At 39.4% G+C, this 21733-nt stretch overlaps 1 protein-coding gene across 1 annotated transcript in view; it reads right to left on the bottom strand.

Moving 5' to 3' along the window:
- Ap4e1 (adaptor related protein complex 4 subunit epsilon 1) overlaps nucleotides 1-21733 on the bottom strand; it is a 43454-nt gene that overhangs the window by 3302 nt on the left and 18419 nt on the right. Inside the window, exons 8-19 of the mRNA XM_042687636.1 lie at nucleotides 19646-19719; nucleotides 17868-17990; nucleotides 17658-17767; nucleotides 15510-15649; nucleotides 13276-13388; nucleotides 13067-13185; nucleotides 12122-12424; nucleotides 11375-11489; nucleotides 9199-9322; nucleotides 4395-4650; nucleotides 2414-2950; nucleotides 821-1011 (exon numbers count right to left, since the gene is read on the bottom strand). Coding sequence (XP_042543570.1) covers nucleotides 821-1011; nucleotides 2414-2950; nucleotides 4395-4650; nucleotides 9199-9322; nucleotides 11375-11489; nucleotides 12122-12424; nucleotides 13067-13185; nucleotides 13276-13388; nucleotides 15510-15649; nucleotides 17658-17767; nucleotides 17868-17990; nucleotides 19646-19719 — 2205 coding nt within the window. The remainder of the gene's footprint in view (nucleotides 1-820; nucleotides 1012-2413; nucleotides 2951-4394; nucleotides 4651-9198; nucleotides 9323-11374; nucleotides 11490-12121; nucleotides 12425-13066; nucleotides 13186-13275; nucleotides 13389-15509; nucleotides 15650-17657; nucleotides 17768-17867; nucleotides 17991-19645; nucleotides 19720-21733) is intronic.

Raw genomic sequence — 21733 nt, 5'->3', positions numbered from 1 at the left:
GGACCAGCAAAAAAGAAAAAGAAAGAAATTGTTTCCAACTTTCTTGTAATACATACAATGCCTAATATGATGCTAAATGTTCATTGTACATTTGAAGTTTGATATCTTATTGTACTGTATAGTCAATAAAAGTTGATTACTTTTCTTATTGATCTCTAAAGCTTAACTAGCAAGACTATATGAAAAAAATCAAACAAAATCAAATGAGGGAAAATTTTAAAGCTTAAAGAGTCACATAAAATCTCTGAAGTTATTTGAGTTTAAATATTACTTTCTTTCAAAAATGTCTACAGGTGCTGTGCACCAGTAGCTCAAGCCTGTAATCCTAGTTATTGAGGAAGCTGAAATCTGAGGATTGTGGTTCAAAGCTAGCCCAGGCAGGAAAGTCTGGGAGACTCCTATCTCCAATTAACCACCAGAAAACTGGAAGTGGTGCTGTGGCTCAAGTGGTAGAGCGCTTGCCGTGAGCTGAAGAGCTCAGGGACAGCACCCAGGGCTGGAGTTCAAGCCCCATGACTGATTAAAAAAAAAAAAAAAAAAAAGGAAAGTGTTTACCGGTCACCAACAAGGGCCACCTCAAGCAGATCAGAGAATTTGTTGGCATCCCAACTGTTTTCCCCTTCATCTCACCAATCATAATTACATACATGCTCTTTAACTGTTCTATGTCTCCTCCTAGATTAGAAGCTGTATGAAGGGGGAGACCGTGTCTAACTTGAATTGTTATGCTCTATCACCTTGCACAGTGCTGGTCTAGAAAGAAGGCCTAATAAATATTTGTTGAAAGAATGAGTAATTTAACATTCCAGAAAATATTTACCTAATAAAATCTAATAATGATAAGTTGATGGAAAAGTCGAGCTGAACAGGATGCACATCCACCATCTGATAAGTTAGGAAACCGGATAGACTCCCTTCTGTAAAAGGTTGCTCCACCTGCACACGATGGTGGAAGCTCGTGGTGCTTTCTGCATCCACCACTGGCAAACAGCATCCAGACTGCTCTGTGATCTATAAACAGAGTGATAAAATGTTACAGTAAGGACCAATACTCTATTCTATGAACACCAATTTTCTACTTAATTGAAGTGGCATAAAAACTACAAACATAGCCGGGTGCTGGTGGCTCACGCCTGTAATCCTAGCTACTCAGGAGGCTGAGATCTGAGGATCGAGGTTCAAAGCCAGCCCGGGCAGGAGAGACCGTGAGACTCTTATCTCCAATAAACCACCAGAAAACCGGAAGTGGCGCTGTAGCTCAAGTGGTAGAGCACTCGCCTTGAGCTGAAGAGCTGAGGGACAGCGCCCAGGCCCAGAGTTCAAGCCCCACGACCAACAAAAAAAAAAAACCCAAAAACTACAAACATGGTAAGTTCATAAACTACATTACGAAGATGACCGAAAAACAAAAACTAGCATGTACAAAGCCCTGGGTTTGATCCACTACCACCATTTTTAAAATTGTTTTAAAGATGATTAACTTATAATCTGACACTTGTTTTTTTTTGTTTTTGTTTTTGTGAGTCCTGGAACTTGAACTCTGGGTCTGGAGCTGTCCTTGAGCTTCTTTTGCTCAAGGCTAGTGCTTAAACCACAGAATCATTTCTGGCTTTTTCTGAATAGTTTATTTAAGTTAAGAATCTCAGCCGGGCGCTGGTGGCTCACGCCTGTAATCCTAGCTACTCAGGAGGCTGAGATCTGAGGATCGCGGTTCAAAGCCAGCCCAGGCAGAAGAGACCGTTGAGACTCCTAACTCCAATAAGCCACCAGAAAACCGGAAGTGGCGCTGTAGCTCAAGTGGTAGAGCACTCGCCTTGAGCTGAAGAGCTGAGGGACAGCGCCCAGGCCCAGAGTTCAAGCCCCACGACCGACCAAAAAAAAAAAAAAAAAAGAATCTCATAGACTTTTCTGCTCAGGCTGGCTTTGAACTGTGACCCTCAGATCTCAGCCTCCTGAGTAGCTAGGATACAGATGTGAGCCACTGGTGTCTGGCTACTAGATTTTTTATTTTTAATTTGTGATACTTTGGAGCTAAAGAAGAAACAGAACTGACATCTGAGTACTCAGTATAAAAAGTAAAGTACAGCTGGGCACTGGTGGCTCACGCCTGTAATCCTAGCTACTCAGGAGGCTGAGATCTGAGGATCACAATTCAAAGCTAACCTGGGCAGTTTCCATGAGACTCTTATCTCCAATAAACCAGCAGGAAACTGGAAGTGGCGCTGTGGCTCAAGTGGTAGAGTGCTAGCCTTGAGCTGAAGAGCTCAGGGGCAGGGCCCAGGCCCAGAGTTCAAGCCTTATGACTGACAAAAAACAAACAAACCAAGAAGCAACAAGAAAAGTGAGAGGCAACAGCAGGAACACTGAGTAAGCACTGTACATTGAAGGTAGAAATGAGAAATCATTGTCTTACCTTGAAATTTTCTGCAGGAAAAACTTCTAAGTGAGCACTTTTCAACTCCAAATCAGTCTTATTTACAACTAACCACACCATCAATAAACAATCATCTTCCCAAATTTTGTAAGAAGACACTGATATGGTTTCATTATTACAGACCTCTGTAAGACTTGAATGCATGCACTCAGTAGTTTCTTCCAACGAAGAAACCACAGAGAGTTGCTTGACAACTGAGGCTGTAGTAGATGGAGGTGGGTGCAAAATTTCCATGTTGTTATCAGCAAACAAAGAAGGTGCAGACAGGCTGCAATTTGAGAGTTTTTCAACCAAAGGCAGCTCTGTGAGAGATTTAGAATCCAAAAGTTCTGAACTGAGAGAAAATTTCTTTAGTCCCTTGTCTCCTCTGTCGTGTAACGTATTCAAATCATCATCATCAGCACAGACCACATTTGACAAAGTACTGAGGGAAGAATGGGCTGTTTCTCCACTTCTGGCTTCCTTGACTTTTGATTTCCTTCGGAACTTATGAGACACAGGGTCTGCTTTTCCCAGCTGAAAATGGAACATAAGATTCTAGCTTTATAAAGCATACATTAATCGAAATCCAACATCAATAAAATGTTAAATCATAAAATTCTTTTTTCAAATGTTTTATTATCTTTAAGTAGTTGTACAAGGGAGGTGCCATTTAATATAGAAGTTTATAAATACAATACATCTTGGTCAGTGTAAATGGTAAAATTTTGACAGCTACATAATTTAAACTATTAGCTAAACTAGTTCTCAGGTCCAAGTCTCTGTCCTCCTGGGGAGTCAATACTACATGGCATCTTTAACATACTACTTCTCCATCAGAATTCTAGTTCCCCTTCCATACCTTCTGCATTCCCCATAAACCCCAACACCTTGTAGTTCTCAGAGAACTCTCACTTCCCAATTCAGAAGACATTAAAGCAAGAACTACCATTCTCTAACCAAAAGGAGAAAAACAAGGGAAAGGGGGTAGGTGAAAAATTAATGCTGCTTTGTTTTTGTTGGTTTGCTGTAGTGATGTGGTGCTGCTTTGCCTTGGACTTTTCTTTCACTCTATATATGTCTATTTTTTGTCTTGAAAGGAGACTGCAATCTGCTACTAATCAGAAGCAGGCCAGAAGACAGTGAACTCACATCAAGTCTGAAGAAAATGGGACCCCAATGGTAGTCTAGATACAGGTAAGTTTAACCTGTGACCAAGCATTGACAGAAAGATGATGAGAGAACTGTAAGTCTCACCAATCACAACTTTAGAAGAGGTGACTTATGTGGTTATTTTTAGATGCCCATCATAGCACCTGTCCTATATAGCTTTTCAATATTTTATTATGAAAATAATATACACTGCAAAAAAATTAAAAGTCATAATCCTAACATCTAAAGATAATAATGACCAAAATGGTAGGGTTTGTCTAACAAGCATAAGGCCTTGGGTTCAAACTCCCAATATTGCTCCCAAACAGCAGCAACAACAAAAAAGACATAAATAAAACTTCACAGTCCACAGTCTTGTTCTGTTTTTGCAGTGCTGGGGATTTTCCCCAAGCACTCATGGATTCTACAAAAGCACTCTATCACTAAGCTACACCCTCAACTATACTCTGTGGTTTTTGTTCAATATATTGTATTTTGATTTTTACTAACAATACTTCAATCAAGGTCCCTTCCCTTAGCGCTTACTTCCCATTATCCCAGCCATCCACAAGGGTGGGAGTGCCTCTCTGATCATACTTTATTTGGCTGGTTGGACAAGAGAGCACACCTGACTCAGACTGACCAGATTTTCCCCCTCAGGATATAAGGTGTATGTCAATGGCAGCTCTAGAGCTAGAAAGGATGGCAAATGAAAGTTTGGAGAGCCATTTCCTACCATGAGTACATGAAAGCCAGGAGGTTTTCAAGAATGAGGTTTCTGTAAAAACAGGAAATGGATTCATAAGGGAAAAAAAAAAAAACAGCTTACCAGATGAATTGTATTTTCTGATCCTAACCCAACAAATAACGATGATGCCAACATCTGCTTTTCTTTCTCCTCTTTAGACTGGGTAAGGACTTGAGACTGATCGTTTCTTGTTATAGCTTGATCTCTATTCTCCAGTATTGCTGTCTCTGGAGGAACAGGGGGAGCTTCTGCTTCATCACCCCCTTTGCTCTCCTTTGGAAGATATCCCTCTTTTCCCCACAACTTCTTTACACCTTCCAGCTTCAGGCTATTTGTCCTAAGGAGATCAATGCGGAAAGGAAGCCAATCTAAATAACTGACAAATATTTACTTTGCTTGAGTACCTTTTCAAAACACTTTATTGCCCATGAGTTTGCACTGTGATCTTCAGATATCAGCCCATGACTTTTACTCACTAACTTTTGTTGAGTTTTTTCTTTTTTTAAAAAAGGCAGGTGTGAAGCTAGGGGCTGATAGCTCATGCCTGTAATCCTAGCTACTCAGGAGGCTGATATCTGAGGATCACTGTTCAATCTCATGGGCAAAAACAAACAAACAAACTTTAAATTGTATTTTATATATCCACAGTAAACCCACGTCTTCAGATTTTATTTTCATTACAGCCAACTTTCCAACCCTCTAGCCAAAGAATTAAAGGCAGTAGAACTTTTTTTTTTTTTTTGTCGGTCGTGGGGCTTGAACTCTGGGCCTGGGCACTGTCCTTCAGCTCAAGAAGAGCCCTCTACCACTTGAACTATAGTGCCACTTCTGGTTTTCTGGTGGTTTACTGGAGATAGGAGTCTCACGGCCTTTCCTGCCCAGGCTGGCTTTGAACCTCGATCCTCAGATCTCAGCCTCCTAAGTAGCTAGGATTACAGGCATGAGCCACCAGGCCTGGCTCAGCAGTAAAACTCTTAAACTTTAGAATTCCTAGATCATTTAATTTTCATTTCATTTCTTGAATAAGTTGTATGAAAATAGAACTATCATAAATCAGTTTCTTTCCTCCACTGACTTAAAAAAACAACAACAACCCTGTATTTGATTCTGACAGGCCAAAGATCAAAAATAATTCATTATTGTAAAGGGATTAAACATAAATTCACAAACATAAATTCATGACATAAAATCTCACTGAAAGCAAAAACATTATTCAAATATCTTCCTATGTGTACTTTTTTAAAGTTATTTTTGGCCAGTCATAGGGCTTTAACTCAGGGCTTGGGTACTGTCCCTGAGCTTCTTTTGCTCAAGGCTAGCACTCTACCACTGGAGCCACAGCATCACTTCCAGCTTTTTCTGTTTATATGGTACTAAGGAATCAAACCCAGGGCTTCATGCATGCTAGGCAAGCACTCTACCACTAAGCCACATTCCTAGCCCCTTACATCTATTTTTAATTCAAAGTATTTTCTTAATTCTTATACTTGTATGAATCATAAATGTACTTTTGTTAATTTGAGCTTTTTCTTTTTAAAAAGGCAGGTGTGAAGCTGGGTGCTGGTAGCTCATGCCTGTAATCCTAGTTACTCAGGAAGATGTAAAGATCACACTTCAAAGCCAGCCTGGGTAGGAAAGTATATGAGACTCCTATCTCTAATTAATCACCAAAAAGCTGCAAGTAGAGCTGTGGCTCCAGTGGTAGAGCACTAGCCTGGAGCTGAAAAAGCTCAGCGCAGGAGTAGGAGGAAAAAATAAAGGCCAGTGTGGTGGACATGAGGCTGTTTCATCCAGATTCATCTTTAACAAAGGACTGTTGCCCAGCCACTAGAAATGCTGTCAGCTCTTAGCCAGTTTAGAGACTATCTTGGCTGCAGGGAATATTTCACTGAAGCTTAAGTCTCTCCCAGGGCAGTCCAATGGTGGACAGAAGTGTAACATTCTGGCTTCTCATCCTGGCTCAACTCAAAGCAACTAAGAAGGGTCATTCTAGCCCAAGAGCTCCCTATGGGGTCAGTAAAGGTTGCCATAGACACTGCATTCTTCCTCTTCTTCCAAACCTGCTTTTTCCCCTTCCTTTCTTAGGTGTGGACCTCAAGAGCATTCTTTAATATTCTGCACCCTAAATGCCACTGCAGAAAATACTTCCCAGGTGCCAGGCACTGGTGGTTCATACCTGTAATCTTAGCTACTCAGGAGGCTGAGATCTGAGGATTCTTGTTTAGAGCCAGTCAAGGTAGAAAAGTTAGTGATATTCTTATCTCCAATAAACCAGCAAAAAGGTGAAAGTGGAGGTATAGCTCAGGTGGTAGAATACCAGCCTTGAGCAAAAAAGCCAAGCAAGAGCATGAGGCCCTAAGTTCAAACCTAATGCAAGCACAAAGAAATAAAGATGTTCTGGACTGGGAAGGTGGCTCAGTGGTAGAGCGCTTGCCTTGCATGCATGAGGCCCTGGGTTCGATTCCTTAGCACCACATAAGCAAACAGAAAAAAGCCACAAGTGGCACTGTGGCTCAAGTGGTAAAGCACTAGCCTTGAGCTCAAGAGCTGAGGGACAGCGCCCAGGCCCAGAGTTCAGTCCCCATAACCGGACCCAAAAAAAAAAAAAAAAAAAGAAATAAAGATGTTCTCAATTATTTCCTCTACACTTATCTATTATCAACATAAATTTTCTGTCATGCATTACCTGCAGTCAGTCTATATATAAGAAAATACATAAGAGCAACATCAGGCCATTCATACACAAAATATGCTTATTAAAGATATGAAATATATTCTAAAAGAATTTTTTTTTTTTTTTTTTTGGGTCAGTCATGGGCCTGAACTCTGGGCCTGGGCGCTGTCCCTCTCAGTTCTTCAGCTCAAGGCTAGCGCTCTACCACTTGAGCCACAGCGCCATTTCTGGCTTTTTCTGCTTATGTGGTGCTGAAGAATTGAACCCAAATTTTTTTTAAAACATGAGTCATCTTGCCTGGATTTTGACACTATTATGTAAACTTGTTTGTCTGCTTGCTTGTTTGTTTTGGCAATATTGGAATTTGAACTCAAGACCTCATGCTTGCTAGTTGGCTCAAGTCACCCTTTCCTACTGTAGTTATTTTAAATAAGGTTTTGCATATTGACCAAAATAGTTCAGGATGATCACAAATTTTCTTTGCTAAACCAAGTTTTTGGATGAGAATGACGACAGTATTATTAACAGTGGTAGTAACCAGTTTTCCATCACATAATGTGGACGGCATTGTGTTTATGCACGTCACACACATAATTTCCTCCTTCTAATTATGTCTCTAAAAGTAATCTAATTGTATTTCCAAACTCACAGTCTAATACTTTAAAGAATAAAACCCGGCTCTCTATCAGATATGTTAGCCTAACCTCTTCCACCTTAGAAACCACTGCACTATCTTTGGCACTGCTGTAAAGCATGGCTTTTGCCTGAAATCTGGTGACACAGGCTGTTCCCCAAAATTAGCTGACACAGGCCTTATCAGGTGATACAGGCAGCTACAACCATAAACCTTAGCTCCACCACAACAAAATCCCCTGCTCAAACGCACCTCGCAATCTCCCCATCTCACTCAAACCATACTGTGAAGTACCCCCAACCCCTAGTAAAATTCTCTGCCCCCAGCTCTCAGCTTAAGAGCAGCTGCTGCTTTCTGTCCTGATGGAGTCAGCTTGCCAGTCTTTCTGGCATTAAACTTTTCCTTCCCTTTTGGATGTGTGTGGTGTGCTTTGTCCAGTCAAGAGATCTAACAAGGTATTTAAGAAAAGATGAAGCGGGGCTGGGAAGGTGGCTCAGTGGTAGAGCGCTTGCCTTGCATGCATGAGGCCCTGGGTTTGATTCCTCAGCACCACATAAGCAAAAAGAAAAAAAGCTGGAAGTGGCGCTGTGGCTCAAGTGGTAGAGCACTAGCCTTGAGCTGAAGAGCTGAGGGACAGCGCCCAGGCCCAGAGTTCAGGCCAAATGACCAGACCCCCCCCCCCCCCCCCCCAAAAACAAAAAAGAAAAAAAAAAAAAAAGAAAAGATGAAGCAATTTTCAAAGTGGCTGAACAAAAGCTATGGATATATTTCCAGTCTAATATCCAGTTTCCTCTAGTCAGAGCAGCCACTTTGTTGTATGTTCATTCATCTAATCGCTGTCAATCTTCCACTGCGCTCGGTATAAGATTATCAGACATAAATATTGTGAGGAATGTAGAATATGCTTATATACTTGTATATGCTTTGATATGCTTCTTAAAAGTTTATGCCAGAGCCGGGCGCTGGTGGCTCACGCCTGTAATCCTAGCTATTCAGGAGGCTGAGATCTGAAGATCACGGTTCAAAGCCAGCCGGGGCAGGAGAGACTGTGAGACTCCTATCTCCAATAAAACTACCAGAAAACCGGAAGTGGCGCTGTAGCTCAAGTGGTAGAGTGCTCGCCTTGAGCTGAACTGAGGGACAGCGCCCAGGCCCAGAGCTCAAGACCCACGACCGACAAAAAAAAAAAAGTTTATGACAGGTAGCATTAACATACATACATTATTACAATGTGAAATTTATACACATCTTGTGCTGTTTTGGCAAGTAAGGCAAGCTCTTGAAGGATAAGGGCATGCTGGACATTACCAATACATTGAAAGCAATCTGAAATGAGAACCTGAACAGAATTTAGTGTTAGGAACCCTTCAAAGGGTTCAAATACTCTTATATACATAGTCACAGATGTTTCTCTCCCTTTGAATGATTTGAAGACCCTTGAAACAGGAAACTTTCTGGAAAAATTATCCTACAATATACAAAGATCTGATTATCCAAAGCTGAGACAGAAAGCAATGGAATGTTAAAAGACATTTATATACTCCAAAGTTCTCAATTTTAACAAGAAAGCAACTTACTCTTTCTGGCTGGTCTCAGCACTATTTCCAGATACATCTGAACCAAGAGAAATGCCAGCAGGAGACTGCCGTCCAGTGAAACCAGATGAAGAAAAGGAGAGTCCGTATGGTTCAAAATTGAGAACTAGAACATAACAGAGGTTCATATTTAAAACAAAGCCAAAAAGCAGATACAGTGAGGGTCTATTCACTACTAAAATAATTGAAACTGGAAGCCAGTGACAATTTTTCATGGTAAAGAGCTTTCAAGGTGACCTGATCAATCATTTGTAGTAATAACAGTAAAGCAGCTACTGGTGACTGAAGTTGTTATACATCAGGTGATCAGAAACAAGCTGTCCTTTATTTTTCTATTTTTACCTCTCAGAAACTAAAGAACTCCATTAGAAAAGACAACTGAGAAATCAGGACTTGCGAAAAGTTGCTGCTCTCATGCAAAAATATTTAATGAGCTCTAAATGAAGAGATGACCTTGTTTGCATAACGAAAGTTCCTAGGCACATTCTTTTATCAAATGAACTGATGAAGACCTTAGTGTGAAATCTCCTTTACTGACAAGCAACAAGGTATACTCAGGCTCTAATTCTTTTGAATCTGTATAATTTAAATAAATTCAATCAGCCAAGGAAATTCATAGTTATGATGGCAGACAGATGCCAACATCCATTCTCCCTTTCTTTCTAATCCAGCCCTTCATTCTTTTTTTTTCTGGTCAGTTATAGGACTTGAACTCTGGGCTTGGTGCTGTCCCTGCGCTTTTCAGCTCAAGGCGAGTGCTCTACCACTTGAGCCACAGTGCCACTTCTGGTTTTCTAGTGGCTTATTGGAGATAGAGTCTCACGGTCTTTCCTGCCCAGGCTGGCTTTGAACTGTGATCGTTGGATCTCAGCCTCCTGAGTAGGTAGGATTGCAGGCGTGAGCCACCGGCGCCCTGCAAGCCCTTCATTCTTTTTTTTTTTTAATTGGTCGTGGGGCTTGAACTCTGGGCCTGAGCGCTGTCCCTCAGCTCTTCAGCTCAAGGCGAGCGCTCTACTGCTTGAGCCACAGCGCCACTTCCAGTTTTCTGGTGGTTTATTGAAGATAAGAGTTTCATGGACTTTCCTGCCCAGGCTGGCTTTGAACCGTGATCCTCAGATCTCAGCCTCCTCAGTAGCTAGGATTACAGGCGTGAGCCACCAGCACCCAGCTAAGCCCTTCATTCTTAACTAGACACTTGGGTAGCCAGAAAAGAGACACTCTTAGACTCCTTTTGCCATGTGACTGAGTTCTGACCAGTAAAGTTATGTACATATTTTGTATGGAACATCTGGGAGAAGTCCTCCTAGAAGGGAAAACAATTTCTTCTCCCCCTATCTCTTTCCTTCTGGCTAGCATGAAACTTGGTTGCTGGAGTGCAAGCAGCCATGTTGGATCATGAAATGAAACATTCAGGAGGAGAGAACATCAAATAAGCCTGGGTTTTTTTTTTATAATCATAACGGTGTCATTCACAAAGGAATGCCTAATTATCTTGTTTCTTTTTAATAAGAACACAATAACCATCCTCTACGTTGTATACTATCCCTCTCATTTCTTCATTAGTTTTTGGCTATTAGGCCTTGAATTAAGGGCCTCAAACTTGTTTGTTCAGCTTTCTTGCTCACGAGTGGTTCTCTACTACTTAACCCATACCTCCAGCCTAGCTTTTTCCTGGTTAAATGGAGACAGTCCATTTGATTTCTTCTTCCCAGACTTGCTTCAGATTTCAATCCTCCAGATCTCAATCTCCTCAGTAACTAGGATTACAGTTAGGAGCCACTGGTTTCATTTATCTGCAATTAGCTAAAATCTAATCCCAACTGGTAAATGTATCTTTTTCAGACTATATGCCCTCTAAGAAAAAGGACTTTCTAAGCTGGGCACTGATGGCTCACATCTATAATTCTAGCTACTTGGGAGGCTCATATTGGAAGGATAGCAGTTCAAGGTTATCTAGAGCCTATGGTTTTAGAACAACTGCAAGGCCAATTGTTTTTTCATTTGAAAACCTAGTTAGGGTAAACAAATCACAGGCAGATTTAAAGGGAAATAATAAAAAGTAAATGCCCTTAATCATTACTTACATGGCTACAAAATCACGTGTACAAAAAAATTGTATCACTACAACCTAACTGAATCTAAGCCCACAAAAAACCACCTTTTTCTTGAGAAAGCTTTTCCTCCTGGCGCTGATGGTGAGGTTTATAAGGTGCTGCCCCCTGACTGAGTCCTTCAGCTACAAAGCCATCCAGAAACGATAAGGATGCATCTACCTGTATTAAAAGTTAAGCAAAAATTACTATACATCCATATATCCTTAAAAATCTTAAGTAAAAAAACAGAAGCTTTAATTCTAACAATACTACCCAACTCTAGCTTTCTGAAATATCAGCTCACCAAGCTAAGAACCAAGCAATGTAAATTTTTTGTGTTAGTATTAATTTTACTCCAATGCAGGGAAAGCAGATGCTTTTGAGCATCTGTTAGGGCATCTATCAGGTGCTATGAATGAGAGAAAGACAAACTCAATTTCCATCCTCAGGAACCCTATAAAGAACAAAAGAAACAGACATGCATACTACAAGTCAGATTGACTGTGTTAAGTTTTCTTTTGCTAGGAGGCCAAAATGTGTTGGTAGGGCTGTTGCCTTCTGGATGTTGGAGGGGAGAATCAATTCCTGTCTTTTTCAGATTCTAGAGATGCTGGTATTCTTGGGCTTATGGCCCACAACATTCTACTCTTACTTTTTGCTGTTTCTTTGCCTTTTCTCTGATCCTTGAGATTATTTTGAATCATGACCACCTAGCTAACTTCCTTTCATAACATTATACCTACATTTTAACACTTAAGCTAACACAATTTAGCGCACACAAATTTTAAAAACATGGAACTCAGATGTCTTACCACCAAGTCTTCACAACTCCTATCACGTGGAAGCAAGCTCTTCATAAGCTCTACATTCTTATGCAAATATTTTAATTCAAATGCATGCTGCCTCATACAAGTATCCAAAGATGTGGTAAATTCTTGGATTAATTTCTCAACTATATCAGCAGAGTGTGCTTGGGGTGTCAACTTGGTTACAGCAGCAATTAACCAGGCTTTTGTTTCTGAAGAAATGGACTCTTTCATAAGTAACTTGTAGAGCCTGGTTATAATCTCCTCTGGTGTTTCTTTATCTAAGAGGTAGGAATATTCTCCTAAAACCTGTAAGAAAAAAGGAGATGTTATATCAAGTTACACTGTATTCTATTCTATACTCAGAAACCTAAAGTACCTACTGATACAGTATATTTAAATATACTCCCTTAGTGAATAAATAATTAAAGAAACAAAGTATAAGTTTTAAGTTTAAGAGTACATGAAAAATTACAAACTCTATACAAAAGAAATGGAATTCAATACAGAAATATTTTCTACATCTTTATCATTAATAATATTAAGCAGAATACCTTTATAAGTTATTTTCTTCTGTACATCCAAATTAGTTTTACAAGTACTTTCACACTGTTACTAAATGGAAAACAAATGGAACTCTCATGTTAGCATACTTAAGATTTCATGAAAGATGGCCTTTTATATTCTAGCTTCATGTAAAAACACAACACATTGTAAACACAAATGGATATTTAGGCAAATACCATATTCAAAGACAAGACAAAATAGGTGTCAGAAAGAATAGAGAAGTAAACAAATAAGAGAAAGAATGTAATAATGGACAAAGAAAATGGACAGCTGAAGGACTTAACAAAGTACAACTGAATGATGTCATGGAGGAAATATATAGTCATATTTGGTTTTTATTTTTAAAAAGTTACAAAAATTTATGATGTAAGATAGTTTGCTCACCCAACTCATAACTTGAAGAAATCTCTGTGGGTATAATACATTTTCCATATCGAGTAAAGTGAGGTAAGACTGAACTGCATAGAGTCTTAATTGTTGATTTTCTGTTTCATCATCAAAGCCTACAAAGAAATTGAAACACCATTTTAATATCCTCAAATTTTCATATGGCTCTGTACTATTATTTTTTAAATTTTATAATCATTACTAACCTTCTGCTAGCAGCCTCAGAAAGTTATTAGGAATATCAGGGTGCATTACGTCTCCACCCACTGAAAACACAGCATTCATTGTCTGAATAAACCAAGAATTATCGGGAGCATATGTGTCCACAGTGTTAAGAATAAGTATACTTCCAAATTAATTAAAATTATCCTTTTTGCAGCAATCCTTACAAAATAATCCCAATTCAGCCTACAGTGGCACTTTTATCTTTAACCTCTGCCACCTATACTTTAGTTCTATACTTAACTTTTCATAAAATGAGTACTCAATAATATTGAGTGGGGAGTAGCTCGGTTCAAAGTACACTATACATATCTACAGAATTATCAAAGTCAAGCCTCCTTGTACTACTCACATACGCTAGTAAGTTTAGTAAACTTAATAATAAACTGAGTTCTATACCATGGTAATAAACATTCAATAAAAAATACAAATTAATTCAAATAAATGAACCACCTAAGGTCAAATAAATAATGGAAAATTAGATCCATGTCAGATAGGCTAAGTGTTGTAGTGTGAATATTTGAACAAGTGATTTAACCTCTTTTCTATTATATTTCTCATCAGTTCTAAAGTTTCATTATTGTGCTCTATAACAAGGTCTAGAACATAATTAAATATAAGCAATTGAAAGAATTTGATTAATGTTACTCATTCATTTTTTCTTGGGATTAAACAACACATGTCCTTCAAAAAAAACAGTAATAGCCAGGCACTGGTGGCTTACTCCTGTAATCTTAGCTACCCAGGAGGCTGAGATAATGAGGTTCATGGTTCAAAGCCAGCATGGGCAGGAAAGTCCATGAGACTCTTTTCTCCAATAAACCAATCAGAAAACTGGAAGTGGCACTGTAGGTAGCTCAATGATAGAGTACTCGCCTTGAGCTGAAGAGCTGAGGGACAGCACCCAGGCCCAGAGTTTAAACCCAGAACGGAAAAATAAATAAATAAATAAATAAATAACTTATGATTTGTAAGGTTCCTAGCTTTAAAAAAAATTAAAAAGGGGGGCTGGGAAAGTGGCTCAGTGGTAGAGTGCTTGCCTCACATGCATGAAGCTCTGGGTTTGATTCCTCAACACCACAGAAACAGAAAATGCTGGAAGTGTCGCTGTGGCTCAAGTGGTAGAGAGCTAGCCTTGAGCTGAAGAGCTGAGGGACAGCACCCAGGCCCGAAGTTCAGGCCTTTAGGCCCCACGACCAACAAAAATAAATAAATAAATAAAAATAAAAAAGGGTGACATATACAAAATTGTAACAGGAGATTCTAACCATTTTAATGTGACAGCTTCCAATATAAACAAACAATAGGGGCTGGGAAGGTGGCTCAGTGGTAGAGTGCTTGCCTTGCATACATGAGGTCCTGGGTTCGATTCTTCAGCAACATATAAGCAGAAAAAGCCAGAAGTGGCGCTGTGGCTCAAGTGGTAGAGGGCTTTGAGCTGAAGAGTTGAGGGACAGCGCCCAGGTCCAGAGTTCAGACCCCACAACCAACAACAACAACAAACAATATCACAAAGGGTGCATTTTAGGATACCCATCCTTCTTCAAAGGCAAGAACTTCTACAGAATCGAAATAGAGCAGGAACAGCTGGGTGCCAGTGGCTCATGCCTGTAATCCTAGTTACCCAGGAGGCTGAGATCTGAGGATCATGGTTTAAGCCAGTCTAGGCAGGAAAGTCTGTGAGAGTCTTATCTCTAATTAACAACCAGAAAACCAGGAGTGATGCTGTGATTCCAAGTGTTAAGAGTATTAGACTTGAGTAAAAGAGCTCAGGGACAGTGCCCAGGCTCTGAATTCAAGCCCCACGACCAACAACAAACAAACAGACAAATAAATATTTGAAAAAAGAATGCTTGAAAACCAAGAATGAAAGGTACTGCTAGGTCCCTAGAGTCAACATTCAAGTCTGTACCCATCATTTTATTTTATTTTTATTTTTTTATTTTATTTTTGGGTCCGGTCGTGGGGCCTGAACTCTGGGCCTGGGCGCTGTCCCTCAGCTCTTCAGCTCAAGGCTAGCGCTCTACCACTTGAGCCACAGCACCACTTCCGGCTTTTTTCTTTATGCTTATGTGGTGCTGAGGAATTGAACCCAGGGCCTCATGCATGCAAGGCAAGCGCTCTACCACTGAGCCACCTTCCCAGCCCTGTACCAATCATTTTAAAATAACTGTATAACCAAAGGTATTTTATGACTCATAGTCAAAGCAAAGGATATTTCTCAGCCAGTTCAGCAATTTTGCCAACCAAATTGACAATGATATACTCTTCTTTACTCTGATGTAAATATTCAAGCATTTTCTGGACAATAACGGTTACATTCTGTGTGTTTGTAATTCTATAAAGAAGTTCCAGTGTCTATTTAGCAAAGAAAAATAAAAACAACATTATTAATTGACTCAGGATAACATCAATAGACACAATAACATATTTGGTTATAACACAATTAAATGGCCTACTTTTTTCATACATCTACTAGGTAGTTAATAGATGATCAAGAAATATAAACTTATCTAAAAACCGTTTAAAGTGAAATTGTCAAAAAGTAAATTGATCACAATTATTATTGAGCTAATTAGGATCAGACAATTACACATCAAAACATGTAATGTAAAAATTAAAAAGTTAGAAGTTTATATTTTCTCAAAATATAAAATTTTAGCCAGGCGCTGGTGGCTTACACCTATAATCCTAGCTACTTAGGAGGCTGAGATATGAGGATCATGATTCAAAGCTAGCCCAGGCAGGAAAGACCATGAGACTCTTATATCCTATTAACCACCTGAAAACTGGAAGTGGCACTATGACTCAAGTGGTACAGTGCTCACCTTGAGTTGAAGAGCTAAAGGACAATGCCCAGGCCCAGAGTTCAAGCGCTATCACCACCACCAACAACAAAAAAAGCTTTTAAAATTCAAGTTCATGATCTTTTAAAAATTAGTCATTAAGTGTTCACAGTATTCACTCAAGCTGTATTTTATCTCTCTGCTTATAAGATATTTATATATTTATTATATTCTCTCCTTTTTATCATTACATTTTTTTTTCTTTGTGCCAATCCTGGGGCTTAGGGCCATGGTGCTGTTCCTGTTCCACTAGTTCAAGGCTAGTGCTCTACCACTTGAGCCACAACTCTATTTCTAGCTTTTTGGTGGTTAATAAGAGATAAATATCTCATGGACTTTCCTGCTCAGGCTGGCTTTTGAACCATGATCCTTCAGATGTCAGTCTCCTGAGTAGCTAGGATTATAGGGATGAGGCACTTGTGCCAAGCTTTACCTTTATTTTTTTTGGTCAGTCGTGGGGCTTGAACTCTGGGCTTGGGCGCTGACCCTGCACTCTTCAGCTCAAGGCAAGCGCTCTACCCCTTCCTTGAGCCACAGCACCACTTCCGGTTTTCTAGTGGTTTATTGGAGATAAGAGTCTCACGGACTTTCCTGCCCGGGCTGGCTTTGAACTGCTGGCTTTGAACTGCGATCCTCAGATATCAGCCTCCTGAGTAAGCTAGGATTACAGGCGTGAGCCACCAGCTAACCTTTATTATTTTTGAAAACCAGGAGTAGCCAGGGGCCGTTGGCTCACGCCTGTAATCTTAGCTACTCAGGAGGCTGAGATCTGAGGATCGCGGTTCAAAGCCAGCCTGGGCAGGCAAGTCCATGAAACTCTTATCTCCAATAAACCACTAGAAAATCAGAAGTGGCACTGTAGCTCAAGCTGTGGAGCACTGGCCTTGAGCTGAAGAGCTGAGGGACAGCACTCAGGCCCCAGAGTTCAAGCCCCACAACCAACCAAAAAAAAAGAAAAAAGAAACAGGAATGAAAAACTTTGGCTTGGTGTGATGACATACTCCTGTTATCCCAGCTACTTGGGAGACAAAGATAGGAGGACTGCAGTTCAAGACTGGCCCAAGTGAAAGGCTTTTATATATGTCAATTGGTCCATCATAAATTATACTGTTTATAATACATACTCATAAGACGACCTAGTACTAGAATTCAGGTTCCCATATCATGTTTAGGCTATAAAGACACTAATTAATGCAGATAGATAACTGAAATTAAACTCTTGAATTTGTCATCTAAAAACACTGTTGTAAGCCATGTATGGTGGTGTATGTCTGTAACCCCAGCACCTGAGAGGCTGAGACATGAGGATTATGAGGTCACGTCTAGCCTGAGCTGCCTAGCAAGATGCTATCTCCAAACACAAAACTAAAACAAAATACAAATTCTTGTCACTGTTGACTGAATTCAATATACAGAAAAGTTAAAAGACATAATCTGCCACTTTAATCTCTCTCCAGAACACCAACCAAAAGTTTAGAAATGTTAACACTTTACGTACACTATTCAAAATTCCAGTTTACCTCTCTTTTAATAATGGGATCAGGATGGTCTAAGCATTCAATTATTGTCATCTGGTGTTGAAGAGCCAGAGTGGGATCCTGTTGGATAACATAGGTAAGAGCCTTCAGTCCTAGACACAAAGATTACATTACATGAAGTGACTTACAACAAGTACCCAGCAAATTTCAAACACTGTTTAAAATTCCTAGCAAAAAAGCCAATTTCCTTACCTAGATATTTGAGGTTTATTTTAGGTGACAGAACAAATTTTCCTATGCATTTGGCTGCCTTCTCAAGTAAATCTGATTTAGGATAAATAGAATAGACTGTGTGCACACATTCAAACAGAATAGCTGAAGAAGAAAAACATAAAAATGGCAGACTTATTAAGGCTCAAGAAAGAATATATTTCTGTTAGACTTAAAATAAACAAAATTTTCTACAGAAAAATTTCAAAGAAGCAATCTTTATTGTTTTCAGTCTTACTTTATTAGAATTTAAAGAAAATTATATTACCAGTAATAAGACTGAGGCATTCACGTATGCACAAAATATTTATCAAACCTCTCATGTGTGCCTGATGCATATTAATACCATGGAAGCAGCAGTGAGCAAAACTCAAAACACCTTCCCCTCCATAAGCTACCATTCTAATGGACATGCAGACAATCTTTCCAAAACTCCTTGAGGACTTTAAAATATTTTGCTTTCAAATAGTTTCTACCACTTATGCACAGAAATTATGTATGTAATTTATTGCAGTATAATAATTTTAAGTTGGCCTGAGTTTCAAAGAGAGGGTTATTATTCAAAAATCTTGCAATTACTTTAAAATTAACCTTTAATATATAAAGCATTCTATTGTACCTCTTGTTGGTGTGCTAGATGGACTTTCTAATAATGCCACGAGTCTTAACACTTTAGTGATTAAAGGAGACACTAATTTTTTTTTTCCAATTCCTTAAAAAAACATGAGTTGGGCCGGGTGCTGGTAGCTCATGTGAGTAATCCTAGCTACTCCGGAGGCTGAGATCTAAGGATCATGGTTTGAAGCCAACCCAGGCAAAAAAGTCCCTGGGAGACTCTTATCTCCAATTAACCACTCAAAAACTGGAAGTGGAACTATGGCTCAAAGTGGTAAAGAGCTAACTTTGGAGCAACAGAGCTCAGGGACAGTGCCCCTGCCCTGAGTTCAAGCCCCATAACCAACAAGACAAAACAAAACAAATGAACTGGCTGGGCAGCGATGGCTCATGCCTATAATTCTAGCTACACAGGAGGCTGAAATCTGAGGACCTCAGTTTGAAGACAGCTCAGGCAGGAAGGTCTGTGAGACTCTTATTTCTAATTAATTTCAAAAAAAAAAAAAAAAGTCAGAAGTGGTACTGTGGCTCAAGCTATAGAGTGCTAGTCTTGAGCAAAAATAGCTCAGGGACAGTGCCCAAGCCCTGAGCTCAAGCCCAGGACCAGTACCAAAGAAAAAGAAAAACCATAGTCCCATGAGTTGAGGAACTGGAGCTTTGCCATGATCAGAAGAATCACTGAGACACATTAAAGCGCTGTATGTCCTAAAGAGTCACAGTATCAGAAATGAGACACAGCACTAACACAGAATCAGACTTAAAAGCAGATCTATGCACTGGGCACAGCTCTACTTGCCTAAGATCCTCACCACTCAGAGGGGAGGGCAGGAGGATGGTAAGGTAGAAGCCAGCTTGAGACATACAATGATATTCTGCGTGGGTACTGGAGAGCCAAAAATCTGAAAATACCATCAGGCACACAAAAGCATCCCAAGACAGGTTTGTTTTCAATTGATGACAATAAATTTAACTCAATATTAGAAAAGGTAATAGTTTCAGAGTATTACTATTATTCATTACCTAATCCAAAAAAACCTTAAAATTCGTGCATAAAATTCTATTGGAATTTATAGTTTCTAACATAGATTTAGTTACCATACTAAAAACAACATTAGTTATTACAAGAACATGTATATGTTACCTACCATAAGTGACATTGTGATTTAATTCAGCTCTTCGTAAGGATTCATCAAGAACATCATACATTAATTCACTTGTCCTGTTTGAAAGATATTTTATTTGCAGTAGAATTACAGTATTCTAACCGAACAAAACATAGTTTTTCAAATTTTTCTCTCTTTAAAACTGAGGATCTACAGAAGAAAAGCGAAAGAAATTCATTTTATAGTAAAGTTACCAAACTTTACTTCAAATGATTTCATTTGCTCTTTTCCTGAGTTGAATCTCCTGTTCTACCAAACTTGGCTAGTTAGCAACTGAGGAAACAAACAGAGTTCGGTCACCTCTTCCCTCATCTGGTCCTAGTAGTCAAACCAGGTTATAATCTGCTTAAACAAATAAAATTTTTGTAACATTCAAATCACTATAGTAATATCTTTTAAATAGTATGTTATCTGTTTTCTTAACCAGCTTGTTTTTTTTAAAATATTCGAATACTAGTCTTTCCCCAGAGAGCAACTAGGTTCTTTAGCAAGAAAAATGTAACCTTCATTTATTTCTAAAATTATTAAATTTTATATGTAGCAGCTACCTGTTTTTATGTAGCAGTTTACCTGTTCTGATAACAGAAACAGCACGTAGGTTGAGACAAACAAAAATCATACAGTGCTTAAAGTGCCCAAGTACTCAGCCTCCAAGCCTCTAAAATTCCTGGCCAAGAAATCAATGTGAAAATTATTGCTTCCCAGTTGGTATTTTTGTATGCTTTGCAAATTCAAAAAACAGTAATGGAAAAAAGACTAGCAGCAGCTGGGCACCAGTGGCTCATACCTGTAATCCTAGCTACTCAGGAAGCTGAGATGTGAGGATCACAGTTTGAAGCCAGCCCAGGCAGACAAATACAAAATCTCCAATTAACCACCAAATACCTAGAAGTGGAGATGTAGCTCAAGAGGCAAGTGCCATCTGTGAGCAAGAATGCCAAATAAGAGCACGAGGCTCTGAGTTCAAGTCCCAGTATAAGCAAAAACCAAACAAACAAAAACACCGTTAAGTTATATACAAAGGTGTTATAGAGAAATGATGCTATAAAACAAAAACATCAAAATAACCTGAGGATGTATAAATTTGATACCATGAACATTATGTTCCCTTCAGAACATTATATTCCCTTCTTTTCTTTTTACAAATACAGAAGTAGAAAAGTCAATTTTATGTACAAGTACTTTCATTCTATCTTGACAATCTAATAATGAGACTGGAGAACCACAGCATAAAACACATTATACTATTTAAGCCTTCTTCCACCATGGCAGGTCTTACCAACCCTAAAAAGCCAAAAATCAGCCAGGTGCCGGGGGCTCACACCTGTAATCCTAGCTACTCAGGAGGCTGAGAGCTGAAGATCATGGTTCGAAGCCAGTCTGGGCAAGGAAGTCCATGAGACTCTCATCTCCAATAAACTATTTGGTAGAGTGCTAGCCTTGAGCAAAAGAAGCACAGGGACAGGGCCCAGGTCTTGAGTTCAAGCCTCAGTACTGGCACCAAAAACAAAACAAAAACAAAAAACAAAAAAGCACCCAATACTATAAAACACAAGAAAATATTGAAATGGTAAGAAAAAGGTTTTTCGGGAAATTTTTTCTTTCAATACTTTTAGAATCCTATTATGAAGTGACATTTTTACTCTGTCATATTAAGCTTATCTTTCTTATAAATTACAAGATTTATGTTGAAAAAAAGTGGAGAGAAGATAGAAGAAAACATAGTTAAGTTGTACAACATTATGCTCTTTATATATCCATTTCTTTTTTTTTTTTTTTTTTTGTCGGTCGTGGGTCTTGAGCTCTGGGCCTGGGCGCTGTCCCTCAGTTCAGCTCAAGGCGAGCACTCTACCACTTGAGCTACAGCGCCACTTCCGGTTTTCTGGTGGTTTATTGGAGATAGGAGTCTCACGGTCTCTCCTGCCCCGGCTGGCTTTGAACCGCGATCCTCAGATCTCAGCCTCCTGAGTAGCTAGGATTACAGGCGTGAGCCACCAGCGCCCGGCTCTTATATATCCATTTCTGAACCTAGCCTAATTACTATTCCACGGAGCTCTTTGGAGGTAAGGA

Source organism: Dipodomys spectabilis, unplaced genomic scaffold (assembly GCF_019054845.1).
Source record: "Dipodomys spectabilis isolate Male_0828 unplaced genomic scaffold, ASM1905484v1 ptg000108l, whole genome shotgun sequence".
NCBI lineage: Eukaryota > Metazoa > Chordata > Mammalia > Rodentia > Heteromyidae > Dipodomys > Dipodomys spectabilis.
Note: the sequence above shows the minus strand (reverse complement) of the source record. Positions and strands in the feature narration are given on the sequence as shown.